Source organism: Musca domestica, unplaced genomic scaffold (assembly GCF_030504385.1).
Source record: "Musca domestica strain aabys unplaced genomic scaffold, Musca_domestica.polishedcontigs.V.1.1 117, whole genome shotgun sequence".
In the NCBI taxonomy this organism is placed as follows: Eukaryota; Metazoa; Arthropoda; class Insecta; order Diptera; family Muscidae; genus Musca; species Musca domestica.
In genome coordinates this window covers 463,453-486,877 of record NW_026712147.1, presented here as the reverse complement: position 1 = coordinate 486,877, position 23,425 = coordinate 463,453, and the positions used below count along the sequence as shown (strand labels likewise).

General features: G+C 34.9%; 1 protein-coding gene across 2 annotated transcripts in view; it reads left to right on the top strand.

Moving 5' to 3' along the window:
- Nucleotides 1-23,425, top strand: part of LOC101896131 (ETS-like protein pointed) — a 303,468-nt gene that overhangs the window by 193,789 nt on the left and 86,254 nt on the right. Inside the window, exons 1-4 of one of the 2 annotated variants that reach the window (XM_059132241.1) lie at nt 564-934; nt 1,080-1,196; nt 4,544-4,744; nt 14,882-15,400. In XM_059132241.1, coding sequence (XP_058988224.1) covers nt 658-934; nt 1,080-1,196; nt 4,544-4,744; nt 14,882-15,400 — 1,114 coding nt within the window. In that variant the 5' untranslated portion in view covers nt 564-657. Of the gene's footprint in view, nt 1-563; nt 935-1,079; nt 1,197-4,543; nt 4,745-14,881; nt 15,401-23,425 lie in introns of those variants that run through there. The other variant, XM_059132240.1, reaches the window with a different exon arrangement.

Sequence of the window (23,425 nt, the reverse complement as noted above, 5' to 3'; positions counted from 1 at the left end):
CCCAATAGTCTTAAAAGTCCAGCTTTATTAGTCTCATAGTCCTTCACATTTAATTCTTGAAAAATTCACAATTTAAGTGCAAACGTACGTAAAAAAAAATATTCTCAAAAAATCAACGGATATAGGTCAAACAGTCTACCAAGAATATGTTCTTAATATTTTAACTTTTGTTCAAATTGATACCGGATACCGGAACCCCCACCTCCCCCGTCTGACGTGTTTTTAATCATATGTATTAAAAATGAATATTAGCATAATACCAATATATCCATATTTTTTGTGAAATATGTTTGTTTTATTGATTTAGAAGGGCGCGTGTACCTTTATAATAGGCCGCTGAACCTATTCGTTCATACCCCTTACGCTAATGACACATGTTCCCGTCGAAATAAAATGATTCAGTTGGAAACAAAAAAATTAAGTCAACACGCTGCAAAAGTCTTGTGTTTGCATCTAATCGAAACGATTTGTTGTTAGAGGGGAAAACTCAGGTGTTTTATTATTTAATTTTAAAAAACGTGTTTAAATAAATCCAACAGTGTGGCAATGAATAATCTAAAAATATAAAAAAAAAAACATATACATTGTGTAAATAAAAGGCCCTAAATAAACAGATTTTAAAAACAAATTTACGTCATTGCGAAAATAATACAAATAATGACAAATGAATGGATCGATTGGTCAGACAGTCGTTTACGTGTCCCATTACGCGTCAACGGTTTTCCCTATCCACAGCCGTACTATTTGGCCAGCGGCAATGGTATTCATTCGGCACGTGATTCGTGCCTTATGGCCAGCACCTGTGCTGCAGCCATAGGTGGTGGTGTTGGCGGCGGTAATGTGGTCAGCAATTTGTCCTGCTTGACATCGCAAAAATTTCAGCGCAAAGCCAGAAAACTGCAGCAATTGAAGGCCACAAATGATCGTTTGAAAGGTAATTTAAAAAATTTAAACAAAATTTCGTAGGACACACTGATATGAATTTTTATTTCCTTTTTACTTATTTTTATTATTCAAACTTAATTAAAAATTTAGCCTTCTAACATGTGTCTTCTATCTGTTTAATTGTATTTTTACAGATGTTCCAAATCAAATACCTCCCCTGACACCGGGTACAAATCGCAAAGTCACCGAGGTGCTGAAAGCCTCCTTCGCATCATGGGAGAAGGAGGCTCTAAACCGCAATATAACCAAAGGTAAGAGAACAGATTAATCAATGCATATGCATTTATGTCGCATAACTCTGAACTATAGCTTTGTATTTGTACTTTGGCATTTTTACATGGGAAAATTAAAGTTTATTTAAATCGTACTTTAAGGGAGTATGAAAGTGCACTGAGTAAATTAGTGATCTAAAAGTTGTTTTTTTCTTGTCTAGGTAAATGTTAACAGAGTTAGATCCTACTTTCTGGGAACTTATATTAGCCCTATTCTTCTGAAACTTACCATTTGGGTCCCGTTTATGCGAAGAGATGGAAAGGGTACTTAAAGCTACTAAATAAATACTGTAGTTATACCCTACACCACATGTGGTTTATTGTGCACCAAATGACTGATATTAGCCTAAATGAACTGAATTTTGGCAAAGCCTAAAAGCAAGTGCTTCAATTTTGGTGAAAATCGGTTCAGATATAGCCATAGCTCCCATATATGTGTTTCTTTCGATATGGTGTTAAAGTCCCTCACATGTGCAGTATGCTCTCCACAACAATGATGTTTGATACCGGGCATCAGATACTGCTCGAAAATACCTCTACCAAATTTCAACGAGATCGGATCTGATTTTTATGTGGCTACGATATACATCTTCATCAGAATTTACGGTTATTGCTCACCATATACATTATATGTGAATAAATTTTTAAGACCCTCCACCATTCAATGGAGGGTATATTAGCTTTGTCATTCCGTTGGTAACTCCTCGAAATATTCATAACCACAAAGTATTAATATTCTGGATCAGCGTAAAATGCTAAGACGATCTAGCGATGTCATTCGGTCCACGTTTTAGTATAGCCCCCATATAACGGTATCTCCCGATAGTCCGTATTTTGATGATTTCAGCAACACTATTCACCGGAATCATTTCAAATTTCGTAATGGGTACTACAACCTATGGCAAAAAATTTCGTATGTAGATCCACGTCTTCGGGTAACCCCCATTTGACGGTACCTCCCGATACTCGGTATTTTCATAATTTTTGCGACATTATTCACCGCAATTGTAACAAATTTCGTATTTAATGTTCGTAATGGGTACTACAGCCTATGATAAAAAAAAATTCGTATGCGCTTCCTGATATTTCTTCCAACACAAAATCTAGCGTGAAGATGGAATACATCGGACCACTCCATCTGGTACCTCCCTCACAAGGGGTACACATTTTTAAATAATTATAACTAAAATGCGAAAAAGGCATCCGATGTTCTTCAAATTTCAAACATCCCCATATTTCTTCCAACACAAGATCTGGTGTAAAGGTACCCATCCTGGTACCTCCCCCACAAAGGATCACAACTTTCCAAAATTGGTTACATATCTCATATAAAGTGTAAGATGTAGCATCGATAGATTCCAAATTTGGCACGTTGCAATATTTACAGATGAGATGAAAAAAACTACAACCATTTATTTTTAAGGCAATCGTCCGACAGCTGTTAAAATTATTACAGTGACATTTTTGTCAGAATTTTCCAGAAAAAAAGTTATTCGTGATGGAATTCAATCGTGATAGAGTGATTTCTTTACATTTGACTGGAAAATCACAAGTAGCTATCGTCAGCATTTAAATGTGAATAAATCTTTTAATAGCCTTACCGTAATGGCGTAGCCCATCGTCAATGAAGTAGACGGAAGAAAACAGCTACATCAGCAGAAATGGTTCAAAGAGAAAAGAAGCTACATGATAGAAACCCGCGTAGCAGTGACCGAAAAATGGATAGGGAGCTGAACAAATTGCAATATTCCATTCGCCAAATATTGAAAAATAAGCTCGGGGTAAAGCCATTGAAATTCCAAAAAGTTCAACAGAAAGAAAATAGACTCAAAAGAACTAAAGAGTTGCTTCGCTTGGCCGAAAGTGGTGAACTGCCGAATTTGCTTTTTTTAATAAACGAAATGATCGTGTTTACTTGCCAAAGAGGTCAGCTTCGGTTGGCCACCAGAACTCAAGCGCCGGCCATGGTGATGGTGTGGGCCGCCACAACAGCCGATGGTCGCTTTCCTCTCGTATTTATCGACCGTGGCATCAGAATAAATGCCAAATATTGTTGCGAAAATATCCTGGATTGTGTATTAAAGCCTTGGGCACACAAACATTTTGGCCGCAGAACTTGGACATTCCAACAGGACTCAGCACCATCGCACTCAGCACGCGCCACCCATGAATGGTAACAAAATTAGGTTCCTCACTTCATTTCCAGCGCAAAATGGCCACCAAAATCCCCGGATACCAATCCGTTGGACTATTGTGTCTGGAGTATTTTGGAAAGCAAGGTTGGCACTAAAAAATTCCAAAGTGTCGATCGCCACAAGCAAGCGCTTCGCCGGGAATGAGCCAAAATACCGCAGAGCAAGATTCAGACAGCGTGTGACGGTTTCATTGGCCATTTGAAGGCCATAATCCCTGCCAACGTTAACCAATTCGAACAAATCTACAATTATTCTAAAATTTGATGCTACTTCCGACATTTTTTGCTTTCATTCAATAAAATTAAAAAAAAAAAATGTAAAAATTATTGCGAGATATAACTCCCACATATAACTTTTATCCGATTTGAGATATGGGCCCCCAGATTTACATATAGTTCCCATATATATAATTCATGTTATTTTATATCTAAGTCTTCTCAAAGTCATAATATACCCCCAAAGCAATAATACAATAATCAAGATAGTTTCTCTTTTCCCCATTGCAACCAGTGGATTTCCAAATAGCCTTATTTCTCCTTCAAATCATTTCTGGCAAGAAGTTGTAATTGAAATCATAAAATTACAATAAAAATTCATTATCGGCTTATTTTCTTAGAACTTTCAAGAAAACTACTTGTTGTAATTAAATGTTTGAAGACAACATAGAAATAATTTACATATGTTTGGAATAATTGGAAAGAAAATGCCATAATAAGCGGTGAACAATTAAACAATTATGCTTGTAAATACAGACAATTAAAAATACATATAATTTTCATTTTGGGAAATATTTCCCACAATAGTATTATGCAGTTGGTTACAATGGCCAGACTTTGCCATAAACCAACATTACAACCACCCCAAGTCGGACTTCTTGGCCCAAATGGCACTTAATATTCCTTTGATAATTGTGTTTGTATGATGTTTTTTTTTTCGAGGAGAAGAAGAAAAAAAAAACAGGTTCAAATAAAAGTTATTGTTATTTAATTAACAATAAACATTTTGAGTTTTTAGGCCCCTGCTAAACGCCCCCTTGACGCCTTCATTCCTTGTTATTATCACTTATTTGTTTAATTATTTGTCTTTTTTTATTTTAAATTTTTATTACTTGTTTTTTAATTTACCTTTTAGATCCCCGCGAATGGACTGAAGAACATGTTCTGTATTGGCTCAATTGGGCCGTAAAGGAATTCTCCCTTACCATGGATATGGAACCATTCAGAAATCTGAAAGGACGTGATATGATTGAATTAGGCAAAGAGAGATTCCTGGCAATAACACCACCCTACACTGGTGATATTCTCTGGGAACATGTGGATATATTACAAAAAGGTAAGTGGTATTATTGGGAAAAATTTCCCGACTGGACATCATTATGTGATCAATACGTGCAGGAATTTTTGTTTGTGGTTTTGAATTAAAAAAAGAAAATCATTTGATAACTTTTTGTTATTACCCCCACTTCCAATGAACTCTCAGGTATTGTGTTAGGTTATGCATTCCAACGCTAACAGCAAGAGAGAAGGCCAGGGGAATAGAGGCTTGCTGATCGATACAATTCAAATCGTATCGAATTGAATTGAATCGAATCGAAACAAATTGAATTGAGTCGAGCAATGTAAGTGAGGAAACGTTTTTGGCATATTAAGAAGCCGGAGGCGCCACACGCTCAATGATGGACTGTGCGGACAGGCAATAAATGACAATATTACTGACAAAGAACAAGTGTAAATGAGGATGACAATGCCACACGAACCACACCGGACCAGCCATCAAATGCAGTGATGGACAGACACCACCGCAAGCGACCAAACAACCAACCAACCAGACAGACAGCTCACGAAACAATCAAGTGTTTCATTTACTGGTAATGGACAACAATAACAACGGCAATAAAAACATGTTTTTCTTTTTTCTATATTTTCTATATTTTTTATAAAAAAAAAACACAAGACGCACACCACGCTCCTCTTTCAATGCAGAATAATTTCAGTTATGTTTTCCCAAGAAATTCCCAGGAATCTCCACTGGGTCATAATAAAGTATTTTAATAAAGATATTCTCTTCCTAGCATTGTTGTTGTTGTTGGTTTTTATGGACATTTCCTAGTTGTTATTCTTTGTCAGCTTTCATTTAAAATTCTTATTGTGTTTCCTAATTACATGTTTTTTCCATTCATAATTTGATTTGTAATAAAAATGTTTTCTTCTTCTTGTTGTAATGGAAAATTCATTTTTTCTTCCAGACCACCTCACATAAACATTTAGTTATCCCTTGTTACGTTTCTAAACGCCACCTTTTTCCAAAGAAAATCCCATTAGTTGTTAGCCTTTTTTGGCATAATAAAAATATGAAACATAATTATTTTTAATAAATTCTATTAACCTCTATTTCCATATGTAAAGTTCTTTGTACGGGTGTAGAATCCTTGTCATAAATAAATTGTATTAGATTTATTTTGAAAGTCAGGGGTGTCCACTTGGTTGGCGCCGTTCTTAGCCTTTTTAAACGTTAATATATAATTATGTACTCCAATTTTTATGATTTTTCAATGAAAATAAACCTTGAAAAATATTAAAAAAATTAAACTTCTTCGAGACACGACTAACTTCATAAAATTTTATTTTTCATCCAGAGAGACCTAGTGTTTCTAACCTTTATTATGATTAGGACTGGCCTTCATTTTGTGTTTAAATCCATCATTATCGCATGGAAAGTCGTTTAACATATTTATATACACGAAAATTACGATTTTCTTTTAAATTTTCAACTTTTAGATTTGATTGAAATCAAAAAAAAAAAAAAAAAAGACAAATATATTTTTATATAAAAAAATATATTTTTGATTAAAAAAATATGTTTCCAAAAAATCAACAATTTTAGCTCTGATGAAAAATAATATTTTTAAAAAGCCCAGATCCACAGTTTTATGATTGATGGACTCGAAAACCGCTGAAAGGATTTTTCTGAAAAATTTTAAGTTACTGCAAGTTTAACATAGACTATATAAATTTTAGATCTGCCACTTGGAACTGAAGATATATCATCAGAACCGGATGTACCTTCCAAAAATTACGTTTTCATATGCACATATCTATTGATCGATTACAGATACAGTCTCAAAATTTGGAATGCGTAACGGAATTTGAAACAAAATTAAATTTGCCAAATTATATTGAAATCGGTTCAGATTTATATACAGCTCCCATATAGATTTTCGGCCGATTTCATGTATTTGATGTCTAAAACACGCAGTGTACGACATATTTCAATGAAATTTGGAATGTGTGACGGAATTTGTCTAAAAAATTTGTTTGCTAAATTATATTTAAATCGGTTCAGATTTGGATATAGCTCCCACATATATTTTCCACCGATTTCGTTTATTAGATACACCTATGTATGTTCGATCCCAATGAAATTGGGAATGTGTGACGAGATTTTGATCAGAAAATAAATTTGTCAAATTATATTGAAATCGGTTCAGATTTGGATATAGCTCCCATAATACTTTCGGGCGATTTTGCATATTTAATGCACCTAAAGCGATATGTACAGGGTGAGATAAAAAAACTGCAACAAAGTCAATAGCCATAATTTTTACATTTTTTTACAAGTTTATTTAATGAAAGCAGAAAATGTCGGAAGTAGCATCAAATTTTAGAATAATTTTAGATTTGTTCGAATTGGTCACCTTTGTAACGAATTATGGCCTTCAAACGGCCAATGATACCGTCACACGCTGCCCGAATGTTGCCCTGCGGTATTTTTTTCCCATTCCCGCCATAATTTTTACATTTTTTTTTAATTTTTCTGAATGAAAGCAAAAAATGTCGGAAATAGCATCAAATTTTAGAATAAGTTTAGATTTGTTCACCTTTAGCAGGAATTATGGCCTTCAAACTACCAATGAAGCGGTCACACGCTGCCCGAATGTTGTTCTGCGATATTTTCGTCCATTCCCGGCGAAACGCTTGCTTGAGGTAACCGACATTTTGGTATTTTTTAGTGCCAACCTTGTTTTCCAAAATACTTCAGACATAATAGTCCAACGGATTGGAGTCCGGAGCTTTTTGTGGCCATTGTTCGCTGGAAATAAAGGGTGGAACCTCATTTTGTAACCATTCTTGGGTAGCGCGTGCTGATTGCGATGGTGCTGAGTCCTGTTGGAAAGTCCAAAGTCTGCGGCCAAAATGTTTGCATGCTCAAGGCTTTAATACACCCTCCAGAATATTTTTTTCCATAATATTCGGCATTTATTCTGATGCCACGGTCGATTAATACGAGCCGAGAGCGATCATCGGCTGTTATAGCGATTCACACCATCACCATGACCGGCGCTTGAGTTCTGGTGGCCAACCGAAGGCGCACATTTTCAGCTGACCTCTTTGGCAAGTAAACACGATAATTTAGCTTGTTTACAAACTGCTGAACAACGTATGTTTTCTTATCGGAAAAAACCAAATTCGGCAGTTCACCACTTTCGGCCAAGTGGAGCAACGCTTTAGCTCTTTTGAGTCTATTTTGTTTCTGCTGCGGTGTTTGTCTTGCACTTTTTGGAGTTTCAATGGTTTTACCCCGAACTCATTTTTTTCCATATTTGCCGAATGGAATATTGCGATATGTTCAGCTCACGAGCCATTTTTCGGCCACTGCGACGCGAGATCCGATCAAGTCTCTTCTTTACTTTCTAAACATTTCTGCTGATGTTTCTGTTTTCTTCCGTCCACTTCCTTGACGTCGGGCTACGCTACCAGTATCACGGTAGCGAGAGATGGTACGAGACACAAAAGAGTTATTCACATTTAAATGCTGGAGTGCTATCGTTAGATGGTCACTTGTGGCTTTCCAGCCAAATATAAAGAAATCACACTATCACGCTTGAATTTCATCAAAAATAACTTTTTTCTGGAAAATTCTCACCAAAATGCTTTCATTCGCTTGTAAACAATATAATGAGCTGTCACTGGAATAATTTTAACAGCTGTCGGACGAGTGACTTAGAAATGACAGCAGTCTGAAGTTGGTTGCAGTGTTTTCATCTCACTCTGTATACGTTTTTTTTTTCTGAGATTTAAAGTGAAACTTTGTGCAGAATATTTCTTCTTCTGACACCTTTCGCCTAAAACGAAATTTTATGTTACTCTCATGAGTCAACTCGGGATAGTCCAAGGAAATAATGATCAAAAAATTAGCAAATATTTTCTAGATTTTTATTAGAAATATACAATTATTTTTTGGTTTACAGTGGAAATAGAGATTTCTTTCCTGTCGCGACTTAAAGCAAAATTGATGAAGACCATTTATTTATATGACATCATCTTTCTAAAATGAGGCTTTGTTTGATATTTTTGCACAAACTCACAATAAGTACAGCTTTAACCCTAAATGAACTCTAGACGTTAAGGAAAGATTTTGACTCTTGACGTCTTCTAGGACCTATTTTAAAATTTTATGAAAAATGCCGTTTAAAGGAAATTTTTAATTATATTTTACAAAAAATGATCAAAAAGACACCTTTGTTGACTCGCTCGAGGTTTACATTTTTGATCAAAATATTCTCATATTTTATTTGTAATATTTCCGAAACTAATATATACCTAGAATGTTGGTATTCCGAGGAATCTCAATCCGAAAATTTCCAAAAGTGTGCTAGAGGGGGAAATTTCCCCTCTGTTTTTGGTTACTTTTCGATGTAAACTTTAAAAAAAAACGCCGATTCATGTGTCTTCTTTTAATCTCTACTTTCATTATCTGCAGAATTTTCCCTGTAATAAAGTTTTGGTGTTGTCCAGTGTCATTCATGCCTCTCATAATATGAGCAATCACATTTCCACTAAGCAAATTTCGCACTTGCTCAAGAGCTCTCAACCTCTGTTACGATTGCAAAAATAAGGTTGTACAACGCCGTAACAAATGTTATTAGCTTTGATTGGGTTTTCTACTTCTTTTTGACCATTATTGAGTTGTGTATTGACCGGGTAATAAGCTCATGCAAAATACGACAACAACAAAACTACAATACAGCTAGAGAATAAAAACCTACTCTGAGCAAGGTTGCAGGCAGGTAAACTGTCGGCCAAGCAGACTTGCAACTGTAACCGATAAATAGAACGGAAAATCAGCTTAAAAAACGGATGTCTTCGAGGTAACAAAATCACCATCATATAAAATGTCCATTTAAGCTGGTGTCGGTCGATGCCGGGCCAGGCAACAAAAAACAGATGGATGCTGTGAGGCCAAATACTGATATTGATGGTGGATGTTTTTTTTTTTATTTCGCCCCATACGTCGTTGTTGGAGCAAATAGCTTACCATTCGTTGTTGTCATGTATGTGTGCAGGTATATTGCTTTGCCCCCGCTTCGTTTACTTCAATTCAATTGAATTGAGTTAGAATTACCAAACAACCTTTTTACATTTGACCATTGCCTGTTGCAGCTATGTTCGCTCTGCCAATCAAATCAAATCGCAGCCGAAAACTCTTTCTCTCTTGCTAGCGCTATTCAAGAGTGTTTGCCGTTTTTAGTGGGAGAGTTTGGTTTTTGACTTCTTTCCTCACCACGTCTACCAGAATATTTCTTGTATGAACATTTCCACGCCCGTTCTATGTATTGCAATTTTCTTATGGTTTATTGTTTTTGTAGCTGCTGAAACTCTAGAAGTCAATAAACCACACAGCGCGTATCGATAATTGACTACTGGACGGGTTGCTTGTCTACTTTCAAAAATTATATTTCCATTCTCTGAGGGTCAGTTGTAACATTTTTTTTTGTATTTGGAAGTCACTGCAATGCGATAAGGTGAACACTTTTATTTCTCTCTCTCTCCCTTCCTTGCACTCTTTTTTCTAATCTTATAGTTAATGATTTATTGTGGCCCAGGGTTGCTGGGTTAACTAGGTTGCATACATTCGGTCCCATTGCAAGATCTTAGCTAAACAACGCAGGAAGTTTATATTGTTTTCAACATATTTTTCACCAACTTGTTTTAATTAATTAAAAAATGTAAAATTTATAATAATTATTTTTCCGTTTGCAACATCATGAAGGAAGTATCAAATACCTCGAATCGGTTGTATATTTTTGTTCAGCGGATAGGGCCATCTATTTATATTGAAATAGGAAAAATTAAAAACATTGTGCCGAATTTTATTGTACATGTTGTTTTCTGTCACTATTCGACTTAAAAAGGTGAATTACAGAATTTCCTTTATAAGATGTTAATTATTGTACTCTCAGCCATATGCCTACAGAAGGCGTATGTATATGGCCAAACATTGCATGATCGAAATAAAGGTACCGTTAAACTTCGAATGATCCTATCTCCGATAAAATGTCCAATAAGAGTTCGATTGTCTTCAAATTTCGGTCATACCTAGATTATTATCAACACAAGATCTTGTGTGAAGTTGCGATACAGCGGACCTCTCCTTATGGTAACTCCCCCACAAAGGGTCACAATTGAGAATATTTATAACCCTTAAAGTATGTGATTCCCTTTAAACTAAGGATATCTTCAACTAAGTATATCTCAATTCAAGATCTGATCTTAATATGGATTTTTTCGACCAATTAATTCTGATACCTCCCCCACAATGTGTAATAATTACAATTCTCTTACTTCAAACTTAGTGTATCTCAATAGTTCCATGAACCATAACTCTAATGTTAATGAATCGATCCACTCCTTATGGTACTTCTTTCACAAAATATAAAAATTTTAATTAATAAGTAATCGCAAAAATTGGATATTAATATTTTTTTGTACATCCCAATATTTATATCAGTATTAGACAGAGTGTAAAAATGGAATACATCGGTCCATTCTTAAACATGTTTGACCCTTGTCGCTGGGAGGTACAAGACGTATACTTACGCTTCATATGAAATTTATATAATATTTTGATAATTTTCAACTTTTGTGAGAGAGTTGCCAGTAGAAGAGGACCAATATTGCCCATATTCGAACTCTGCCTAAGCTTTGTCAAGCATATATTACGATGTGGAAATTTTGGAACATATTGTATATCCTTCGAGAGTCGAAGTCTTCTGGATAGACTCTAAATGTCCTGAAACAAATTTTACCCAAAATTTATAAAAAATATCAGAACAGAATTTCAAAAATTCGTGAAATTTCAAGATATTTTGTTTTGGCGTTAAATATATTTAAGCTCTTAAATGTATCTAAGTCTCTTGGGTAACCCCAAAAATAAGAGTACTAAATTTTATTTTCAAAATTTAATTCTTCAAAATGTTGGACTTTCACTTTCAAGTAGATACAGTTATCTCAACTAGATGGCGTTCTTTATCATTGGTGATCGAAAGATGGCTACAGTGTGCGCTTTTATTTTTATATCTATAGATATAAAAACTTCAGTACATCTTTACTATTTGTTATTGACTTTTTATGATACCTCCCTATACATAATATATTTAATTCAGATAAACTTTTTCAATTAATTTGCTTTAATTTGGCGACACATTGTTGTCGGAGGACAAACATTTTTCTTTTGAAAATGTTCAATATATGTTTAATCGACCAAGGCGATCGGCCGAGAATATCGCTGCCGTACGAGCCAGTGTTGAGAGGTCCCCAAGAACATCCCAAAAACGCCGTTCTCAGCAGTTGGGCATGGCTCGGTCCACTTTACAACGGATTATTCGCATTGATTTGCATTTGTTCCCGTACAAAATTCAATTGACGCAAAGAATGTTGCCTGCGGACAAGCCTCGTCGATTGGAATGGGCCCAAAGGTCCGTCGAATATGGGCAACCCTGTACAATTTGGCATAGATTTTGTGGTACCTTTTGATTTTCCGAATTTTGCTAATTTGTTGACATAAGTCCCATATTTGATTCGAACAATTTAAGGGGTTTTTATTGCCTATGTCGCATTTTCCACTCGAAGTTAGTGTAATTTTAAATATAAATAGGCTATCAAGAGCACCCTACCTCATTGGCGGAAACAGAAACTTAAAGCAAAAATGACTTTAAGTGAGTAAGAAAAAACTCAATTGATCAAAATCTAGACTAAAATTCTAAACGTTCGTGTTTGGAACTATTTGAGTATTTAGTTATTACTTTTACATAAAATACATCGATCAATAACACTGTTTGACTTTGCATGCTTATCTTACTCTTGAAATATGTAGTCTAGAAAATCCCCTCTCTAAATTTCAATTTGATCGATCTAAAGAGTGTAGTTTCGAGTTAACCTGGTGCTTATCGTTCGCTCACTTATCTTCATTTACTTTTTGCTTTTAGAAGTTTTCTTATCCTTTAAATATGCGTTTGAAATACAAAAAATCAAACGCAAAAATTTTTTAATATCTGCTCCTATTGATCGCTCAATAACAACGTTGTACACTTTTGCAACTTTAACAACACTTCGTTCCAATTAGGTATGAATTTCGAAAACTTCCGCTATATCTCAAATTGTATTCCAAAGAAATTTAAATTTAAAGCTCTCATTAATGGCTCAACAATAATGCTGTACAATTTTGTTCATTCTAGTACCTTTAAATAAAATTTTCGAAAATCGTAGAACGGTGCGAACGGAAAATTCCAAAGCTATTTCTCGTATCGATCGTTCAATAAAAAATTACACAATTTTTCGGCTCCTAAAATACAAAAATTCTTGCTTATTTCGTCCCCTACAAGAAGAGTGATTTCCAAAAATTCTGGCTCTTACCCATCGCTTAATAACAATGTTTTACTTTTTAGCACTTTTCGTGCCCTTAAAGTAGGAATTTCTCAAAAATCTCACCTCAACTCAATCCGCGCTAAAAATTTCCTCTTACCGAAGTCTTAGTAGCAATGTTACAGAGTGTGATGAAAAAACTGCAACCAACTTCAGACCGCTGTCATTACTAAGCCACTTGTCCGACAGCTGTTAAAATTATTCAAGTGACAGCTCATTAAATTGTTTACAGGCGTACAAAACCACAAGTGGCTATCGTTAGTGCATTCCAGCATTTAAATATGATTAAACATTTGTGTCTCGTACCATCGCTCGTTACCGTGATAATGATAGCGTAGCCCGACGTCAAGGAAGTTAACGGAAGAAAACAGCAACATAAGCAGAAATGGTTCGGAAACACGCGTCGCAATGGCTGACAAATATTGAAAAAAGAGCTCGGGGCAAAGCCATTGAAATTCCAAAAAATGCAAGAACTTATACCGCAACGAAAAAAACATAGATTCAAAAGAGCTAAAGAGTTGCTTCGCTTGGCCGAAAGTGATGAACTGAAGAATATGGTTTTCTCCGATGAGAAAACATTTGTTGTCCAGAAGTTTGCAAACAAACTAAATGATCGTGTTTACTTGCCAAAGAGGTCAGCTGAAAATGTGCACCTTTGGTTGGTGTAGGCCGCCATAACAGCCGATGGTCGTCAAAATAAATACCGAATATTATCGAGAAAATGTTTTGGAGGGTGTATCAAAGCCTCGGGCACGCAAACATTTGGACATTCCAACAGGACTCAGCACCATCGCACTCAGCACGCGCCACCCAAGAATGGTTACAAAATGAGGTTCCTCGCTTCATTTCCAGCGCACAATGGCCACCAAAATCTCCGGATACCAATCCGTTGGACTATTGTGTCTGGAGTATTTTAGAAAGCAAGGTTGGCACTAAAAAAAAATACCAAAGTGCCGATGCGCATGCGCTTCACCGGGAATGGGCCAAAATACCGCAGAGCAACATTCGAGCAGCGTGTGACGGTTTCATTGGGCAATTCGAATAAAATTAAACTTATTCTAAAATGTGATGCTATTTCCGACATTTTTTGCTTTCATTCAATAACATTTAAAAAAAAAAAATGTTAAAATTATGGAGTTTGACTTTGTTGCAGTTTTTTATCTCACCCTGTATATCATTTTACATTATTGACATTTATTTGAGAATTGCAAATTCTAACAGTACAATATTTGGTTCATATTTAGTCGATAGTGCGATATGTCACATTTCTAACATTTTGTCTAACAGTTTTTGTGCATATTAGTACTAAGTAGTTTTGAGAAGTATAGTACACATACTACATACACACTGCAGCATTTAACAATCAATCTTTTAAAATCCAATTTAGCAAGAAAAGTGCTTCGTCAGACAATGCTAAATATTACATTTCATTGCTTTAGCTTTAAAAGTTCAATATAAATATGTTTCAGTACAATGTTTTCTCCAAAAGTGTAAAATTTAGCACCCAAATTAGGTTTTTATTTTCTTTTTACGAGTACGAATCGCAAAAAACAACACCTTGACAAATTTCCCGCATCAATAATAACCTACATGGAGAGTTTGAACATTTTAGCCTTGTAAAAAATAGAAGTTTAGTCCAAAATGACTCTTTAAGCTAATTTACCATTGTCCTCTTGAAAAAATAAAAATAAAATTGTCCTCTTGAAAAAATAAAAATTTTAATTATTATCCAAAATAACCTATTTTTTCTTTTCCCTCTCTCCCTCAGATTGTGAAAAACCGATGGACGAGTGTGTAAATACAAACAATGCATATCAAACAACAACAGCATCAGTAACATCATCAGTCTGTGGATCAGACCAATTAGGCTATAATAGTAATAATAATGTTAACAATACGGATATAATAATGGCAACGGCCATGGATGCCACCACATCTAACTGTACAAATGCATCGACAACAACATTAAGCAACAGTAGCAATAATCAACGTCTAACACCACAGGACTTTAATGCGTTCTCATCGTTATCCTTGTCATCGTCGTCGGCAGCACCATCAGCATCATCATCGGCTGCCGTAGCAGCAACATCAGCAATGTCTTCCTTATCCTCAGCGTTATCGTCTTCATCATCATCGTCGTCGTCTTCGTCTTCGTCATCATCGTCTTCCACATCGTCAACGTCTTCCTCTGCCTTAGCGATAGCTCTTGCTAATGGTTCAACTACAGCAGCCAGTGATAAATTAACAGCAACTCTGAGACATCAGCAGCAGCAACAACATCACAGTGGTAAGTACAGTGAGAGAAATTATTTGTTTATGATATTTTATTTTTAATAAAACGTTTTCGGAATTTGGCATTGTTTTTGAAATAAATAAACTTGTAGGGATATGTAAATCTGTGTTCCAGTTATAATAAACTAAGCCTCCGAAAATCTTGCTGGAACTCACACGAATTTGAGCGAGTGCGCTCCTGGGAGTTGAAAAAAATGGAGCAAACTCAATGTCGCTCGAATATTAGCATATTTTCCTTGTTTTTGGGTAGGAGCAAATTTTGTTCAAAATCGAGTAGATTCTACTTTTGCCGTGCACTATTTTAATTTTTATACCCTCCACCATAGTATGGAGGGTACATTAAGTTTGTCATTCCGTTTGTAACACCTCGAAATATACATTTTAGTATATATATTCTTGATCAGCATAAAATTCTATGTCGATTTAGCGATGTTCGTCCGCCTGTCTGTCTGTGGAAATCAATCTAGCTTCCGAACGAAGTAGGTTGATAAAATTTTATATTATGTCTGCAGGACTTTTTTATTGAAAATGACCCATTTAGGTCCAATTTTTGGTATAACCCCCATATTAAAGTACCTCCCTGTTTTGGGTATTTTGGTGATTTAAGTGACATTATTCACCGGAATTGTTTCAAATTTGGTATTTGAAGTTCGTAATGGATAATACAGCCTAAGACAGAAAATTATCTGTTCAGGCTCACGTCTTCATATAGCCCCCATATAACGGTACCTCCCGATATTCGGTACTTTGATGATTTTAGCGACATTATTCACCGGAATTGTTTTGGTATTTGAAGTTCGTAGTGGATACTACAGCCTAAGACAGAAAATTGTCTGTTTTTATTTTAATAATTTTAGCTACATTATAAACATATTTTTTTAAGTTTCGCATTTGAATATTATAATAAATTATGACAAAAGTTGCCTATGCAGGTTCACGTCTTCTTATAATCCCCATATAACGGTATTTTGGTATTCTGATGATGGTACCGAAATTTTTCACCGGAATTGTTTCAAATTTAATATTTAAAGTTCCTTATGGATACTACAGCCTATGACAGAAAATTGTCTTTGCACGTCCACGTTTTGGTATAGCCCCATATAACGGTACCTTCCTATATTCGCTATTTTTATGATTTTAGCTACATTATTCACTGACTTTTTTCAAGTTTCGCATTTGAATATTTTAATGGCTTATGACAAAAGTTGCCTATGCATGTCCACGTCGTATAGACCCTAATATAACGGCTACATTCGGTATTTTTAAGATTTTAACAGAAAATTGGCAAATTCGTTCCAAATGGTGGAGGGTATTTAAAGTTCAGCCCGGCTAAACTTACAGCTTTTTACTTGTTATCTCTTCTCTCTTCTTTCCTCTTCCCCCAATCATTTCTCGAACTGAAGTGACTCGGGAGTGCTCCCACAAAATAGTGTAGAATAGACTTCGTAAAAAACTCCCAATCTTCGAGCTAGCAAGTTTCGTTTCCGAGTGAAATTCAGCAAATGGATGCTTTCTATATCGAATAGACTGTTCAAAATCCCACATTGTCCATATCAAATAGTATATTCTCCCTACATCCATTAGACTAAGGGCATCAAAATTCAAAATTATATTTCCGTGTGCTTAGCTCACAAGATTATTGATTACCATCAACCCTTTTGTGGTTATTTCCAACGCGTATCTCTTGGCAAATTTTCCCTTGTTTTCAGTAATGTCTTTAGCTCGTTCATTTACTGATTATCACGCATCCTTGTTCAACCCCATTTTCTTGTGCAATTTTCACTCCTATTTTATCCATTCCCTTCAACCTTTTTCAACTTTGCTTTATTAACACTTTGCCACCTTTTCCCCTGTCTTGACGATCTCTCCCATCTACTCTGTTCGAAACTTCGAAAATGAGTCAAAATATGGTAGAAGAAGCCACCAAGAGTTTATATGAATTTTCCATCGAAACGACCGGATATTGAGACACATCGAAAAAGGAAGTCCCACAAAAAATAATCGACGAAGCAGTCGATGAAGAAGTGCCACCAGCCAAAGTACTTGTTGCAGGCAGCAGGTCTCGTTTTCTTGCCATTGCGTGTGGAGTGTGAATAGGGCCCAAATGGATGAGTCAAAATTTGTTTATTTGTTTTATTTGTGGCTAAACGGTTTTGGGCTTTAAATGCATTTTAAAGTTTTTGGTGTTCTTTCTTGGGTCATTGTATGAAAAACAACAACAACAACAACACTACAACATAATTATAAATTTGTTGCAATGAAAGAAATGTTTTTTTTTTTCAATATATTTTTTGGTCATATCCGGTGCGTGTGTCAAAATGTTTAGTGTTTGTTGTTATTTTGTATTCACACATCCATATATTTTACACAAATATAAGTAAGATATGTATTTTTTTATAATCAGTATTTTAGATTTATTATTTGTTTTTGTTTCTGCCTCTTTTTTTAATTTTTGAAAATATTTACATTGTTGTTGACGACCGAACGCTCGATCCACCATTTGCTGTAGACACTTGCTTACAGTTGTTGATAAAAATGTAGAAATGCCACGAGCCAAACTGATATTGTTTTTTTCGTGTTTTGTGAAAATTAGTTAAGGCGACTATGTTGACCGCTACATTAACAAAATATAGTGAGAATACCTTTTGTAGGTAGAAACCCTCTATTCTATAATAAAAAGGGCTCTTGATTGCCTCTATGGATAGCGGTCTTTCAAAAAAAAATGACTTTTGAAGGTCTTTAAATGTGGGATTTTGTTCTTCTAAAGGAAGAAGATCGCTCGCATATCCTTTACACAAGTAAATCTTTTTAAAGGTCTTTTATTGACTAAAGACCAGCTGAAAAAAAGTACTTTTAGTAGGTCATTTTAAGAGTCTTATATAGGTAGAATACCTTCAAGATGTCTTTGGTCTAACGAAGAGTGTTAAAATTACATCAGTCGTCAGAAAAGAAGATCTTAGGTCCATAAAACTCCTTTCAAAGCAAAGGAAAAATGTCAAAGATTTTGGATAAATATTTGGATATGCAAACATTTAAAAACATTTTGTTTTTAGAATAATTGTTAATCATAATTTTAACATTTTGTGGGGGAGGTACGGATCAGATGTTTGATTGAGAAAAATATGTAGATATACCACGTTTGTAGAGAATCGCAGACTTATTTCGCAAGTTATGAGATATAAGTACTGCAAATTGAGCCTGTGAGCCTTTGTGGGAGTGGTACCAGAAGGAGTAGGCTTATATATATAATTTTCACAAAAGAACTTGCCAAAGTAAAAATATTGGGATATGTGAAATTTGAAGAGAATCATTTCTCATTTTATGAGTAATATAATTATACAAAAATATGACTCTCTTTTGGGGAAATACTTTATGGAGTGGGCCGATATTGTCCATGTTCACACCTGACCTAGCACTGACAAAAATATTGGGATTCGCAAAGTTTGGAGATAAGTAATGTCGGTCCAATCTTTCTGGTTTTCAAAGAAAATAATTTTTCCTAAAAAACCAGAAGGATTGGACCAACATTACCCATCTCCGAACTCGATCGAAGTTTACAATATACCAAGTTTTAATCAAATCGGGTACTCCCTTCGAGAGCAATCGTGCGAACCAGCCATCCAGACAGACGGACTGATGGACTCCCCGAGATGTTCTGAAACGGATTTGGTCCAAAGAGACATAGGTTTTAAAACAGTTATTTCGATGAGTCACGTTTTGGTCGTATCAAATTATATAGCCTCTGTAGCGAAATGGCTAAGGATATAAAAAATCTTAGGATCTAGTGTCCTCTTAAAAATCTAAGGTCTATAATACCTTCAAATAGACATATGTCTATAAAAGATTAAAAAATCTACAGATTATCTTCAGGATGTCTAAGGAAACCCTTAAATGGGTTTATTTATAGAAAACCTACAATATGTCTTCGATCCATATAATCACTTCAATAGCCCTTCAGTCAACAGAAGAGCTCCAATCTATATTTTTTCAGAAATTTCAAAAGTACCTCGGCCTTCTGTTAGAGGCCTTCTGTTTATATAAGACCTTCAAAAGGTTTTCGAAAAACTATAAAAAAAAGTAGAAGACCTACCAATGTGTTTCGGTCTAAAGAACACATTTAAAAAGTCTGCCGTCTATAGAAGTACTTGAAATGTCCTCTTTGTTCTATTGAAGAACTTTAAAAATCCTTAAAATCTTTAAATGGTCTTTCAGCCTATGGAATATCTTCGGTCTATAGAAGGACATTAAAAGCCTCTCAGTAAAAGGTCTTTTTTCCTCAGAAAAACTCCGAAAGGACCTCGGTCTATAGAAGACTCTAAAATGGTTTTTGACATAAGCAGACAGGTTTATAAAGGACCTTCAAAGGATCTTCGGTCTGTAGAAGGACTTCAAAAGTCCTTCAGTCAACAGAAGAGCTTCAAACGATATTTTTCCCTAGAAGATCTGCAAAGAGACCTCGCGCTATTGAAGACCTTTAAAAGGTTGTTGGCCTATGGGAATGCTTTAAAATTACTTAAATCAACAGAAGAAAAGGTCAACAATGCACTTCGTTTTTTAGAATTAGTTTATAACACCATAAAACACTTTCAAAATTTTTTGTCTACTGGAGGTTTATGGAAGTATTTCAAGAGCTCTTCGGCGTATAGGAGGCTTTTAATGGCCTAAGAAAGGTCATATGTCTATAGAACACTTTTGAAGTGTCATTTGTCTGCAGAAGACCTTCAAAAAAGGAATGCGATCTACAAAAAATTTTGAAATGCCAGTAGTATCCCTTAAAAGGCTTGTCGACATATATGGGACACTGAGAAATCCTATGGACAGGAGAAAAAAATCTGCGGTCTATATAGAATTTCTGTAAATGTTCTATTTTCTATAGTATGCCTTCAAAATATGATTTCCTCTTATATGATCTCCTCTCTCTTTATAGAAACCTCGCAACGTTTCTTTCAATTTGAATGACTTCTTTCCCGACTTTAGACTTTTTAATCGAAAATATTTTAAAGGCGTTGTGTGGAAAGAATTTTTTCTTGTCTTCACACATCCATCGAAGGCCTTTTGCAGATTGAATATATTTCATGCCAAATTGACAATTTTGAAAGTCCTTAAGGACACTTTCGAATATCTGTTTAGTTCTGTTCTTTTACGGAGAGAAAAATCTATTCTTTGTCTGAAAATACAGCTGCATTGATTCTCGTAGTTTCTCTTAAAACAACTCCATCTGTTCCTTTCCCAACATAAATATTGGCAGCAACTTGTCCACAACAACCTGCGGACCACCAACCACCTCAAATGCTAGCAGCCAACCAACCTACTAGCAGAGGCGATTCAAAACATCATCCATAACAAAATCGAATTGACTTTGTTTGGATAAACAATTAAATTAATTTGATTTCTATTTTATTTATGTTATTGATATTGAAACGGAAATTAATTTCGAACAAGATAAATATATAAGATGGAACAAGAAAAACAAAAAATAAAAACGGCAGCAGTCTGTTTTAATACAGCGTGTTAACATTTTAAGATTTATCATGGATAGAAGAATGCAATGCAGCAGCAGCAGCTGCTTTAGCTCTAGCCACCAACTAATGCTAATGATGATCACCCAGACACAAAGGGGGCATCAAGAGATGGAGTAGAAACAAGTGGCGCCAATATTTGAGAATATCCCCCCTCCACTTCCCCTTCGAAACAAATGTTTATAATTCCTTATTTGTAATACACCATCGACACACATGACATATCCACAGGTTCATTCTACTGCCTCCACAAAAAATTAGTTTGGATTATTATATTTTTTCTGTTGCTGCTCTTGTTGTTTTTGGAATGTCTAATCTAAATTAATTAAAAATTAGTTTCACTTATGGCCTTAACATTTTAATGTGTTTTCCACCACCAGCAAACATATAAACAAACAGAAAGAAAAAATACCTAAAATAACATACATATATAGACCTTCAAACATTGTCATGTTCCATTTAAAATGTACAACAGCAGCACCAAATATTTTTGGTTGATTTTTTATGAAAATCATTAGGTTTCCATTGGGGATTCTGACTTAATTAAGGTGGTCTCATTTAGCCGCACCATATGATGCTGGTGACCATCATTGGCGCTGGTGTCTTTTTGGGAGTTGGTAACTAATTCAATTTAATCTCATAATTTAAATGAAAGCTTTTGTCGTCGGAGTTCTACTGCATGAGCCAGCCTATTCTCGCATTGGTATTCTGCTGATGTTTGTTTTTTAAATGTAACAAAAACATTTTTGAGTTTAGACTACATATGATTATTATTCTGAGGTCAATAAGATAGAATAACTTTGAGACTGAACAGTGGATCAGAGGAAATTGTTGACTCTAAATCACTTAAATGGTTGGAAAAAAGTTACGCAAAGTGTAGTTTTTAAGATAGTTCTACCAAAAAACAAAAAACTTTGTATGGTTCCAGGGAAGAATGTTGTATTAAATTTGATATCTTATCCTGGAGTTAACCTCTAATCCATTTCAATTAACCTGTAATCCATTTCAATTATCATCCCACTCTAGAAAGACTTTCAAAACATCTACTATGACTAAATAAATTCAAAAAATTTTCTGGTCATTCAGAATACCTTTAAATGAAGTCTAATCCTCCAAAGAATGTTATCAGGTTTAATCATTACTCTTAACAGGTCTTATCAATAATTAAAGGTCACGGCAGAGGACTTTAAAAGAGCTGCAAAATAGTATCCATCGTCAAAAAGTTTCCAGGGCTTTAAAATGACTCATATTCCAATAGGGCAAGTAGGAATAGAATTTTTCAAAGGTTTCCTAGTTATAGAAGATCTTCTAATTATAAATAACTTTGTTTAAAGATCTATTAACTATAGAATACATATCCTAATCATAAAATATCTTCGAAATATAAAAGATTCACAAGAGGTCTTCTATCTATAGAACAACTCTATATCTTTTATCTAAAGCCGATCTATAATAGATTTCTTTCCTATTTCGGAGGGCCTTACTCTGTCTTTATAGGATTGTAGAATTCTCTGTAAATGTAAAAGGTTTTCTATCGAAGGTCTATAAAACACCTGCGAAAGGCCAGGACATTCCTCTATAGATTACTTCACTGTGGAAGACATGTATTCTGCTTATTGAAGACCTTTGAAAGTTATTTTCTCTATAGACAACCTGTTAAAGGTCTCCTCTCTATATACCTACCCAAGATCTTCTCTCTATATCCGTCAATAGAAGATTTGAAAAAGGACATATTTCCATCTAATCTCATCTCTTTATAGAAATCTCCACAGAATATCTGAAAATATATTTTCAATATAGAAGCCATGTAAGAGATTTCCTCTCAATAGAAGACAAACGTCTTCTCTTAATAGAATACTTGTAAATGAACTTATTATCTTCTGTTATCATCTGCTTATAAAAGACCCTTAAATGTTCTTCTACCTACGGAAAATCTTCTCCCCATATAAAACCTGTAGAATACCTGCAAGGGCTACCTCTCAATAAAAGAAAAGGGCATATTTCTATAGAAGAATTACAAATATATATAATATAAGAGTTGCCAAAACTCTTCATAGAAGCTCTGCAAAAAATCTCTCTATAAAAGATATATATGAGGTATTCTCTCAATAGTAGGCCTGTGAGGGGGGTCAAAAGTCCTCTCTATCTACAATAATTGAAAATGATTTTATCCCTATAGAAGATAAGTCTGTATTATGCCTTCTCTATAGAGAAGACCTGCAGCAACTCTGACATGTTTTCTAACTTAAGAGTGCATTACTGCAATGGAATCTCTTACTTACTGCAAGAGGGGTTCTCCCTATGGAAAAATTGCGAAAGGTATTTTCTCTATAGAAAACTTGCAAAAGCTCGTTTCTTTATAGAAGCCCTTTATTCATATATTTAGTTTAAAATGAATATTTAAAGAAGGTTTTTAAAATATATTTTAGGAGGAAGTTCGTGCTACAAAAGACTTAAAAATGATCTTCTTCTGTGCAAGACTTTTGTATTCCGGATATAGA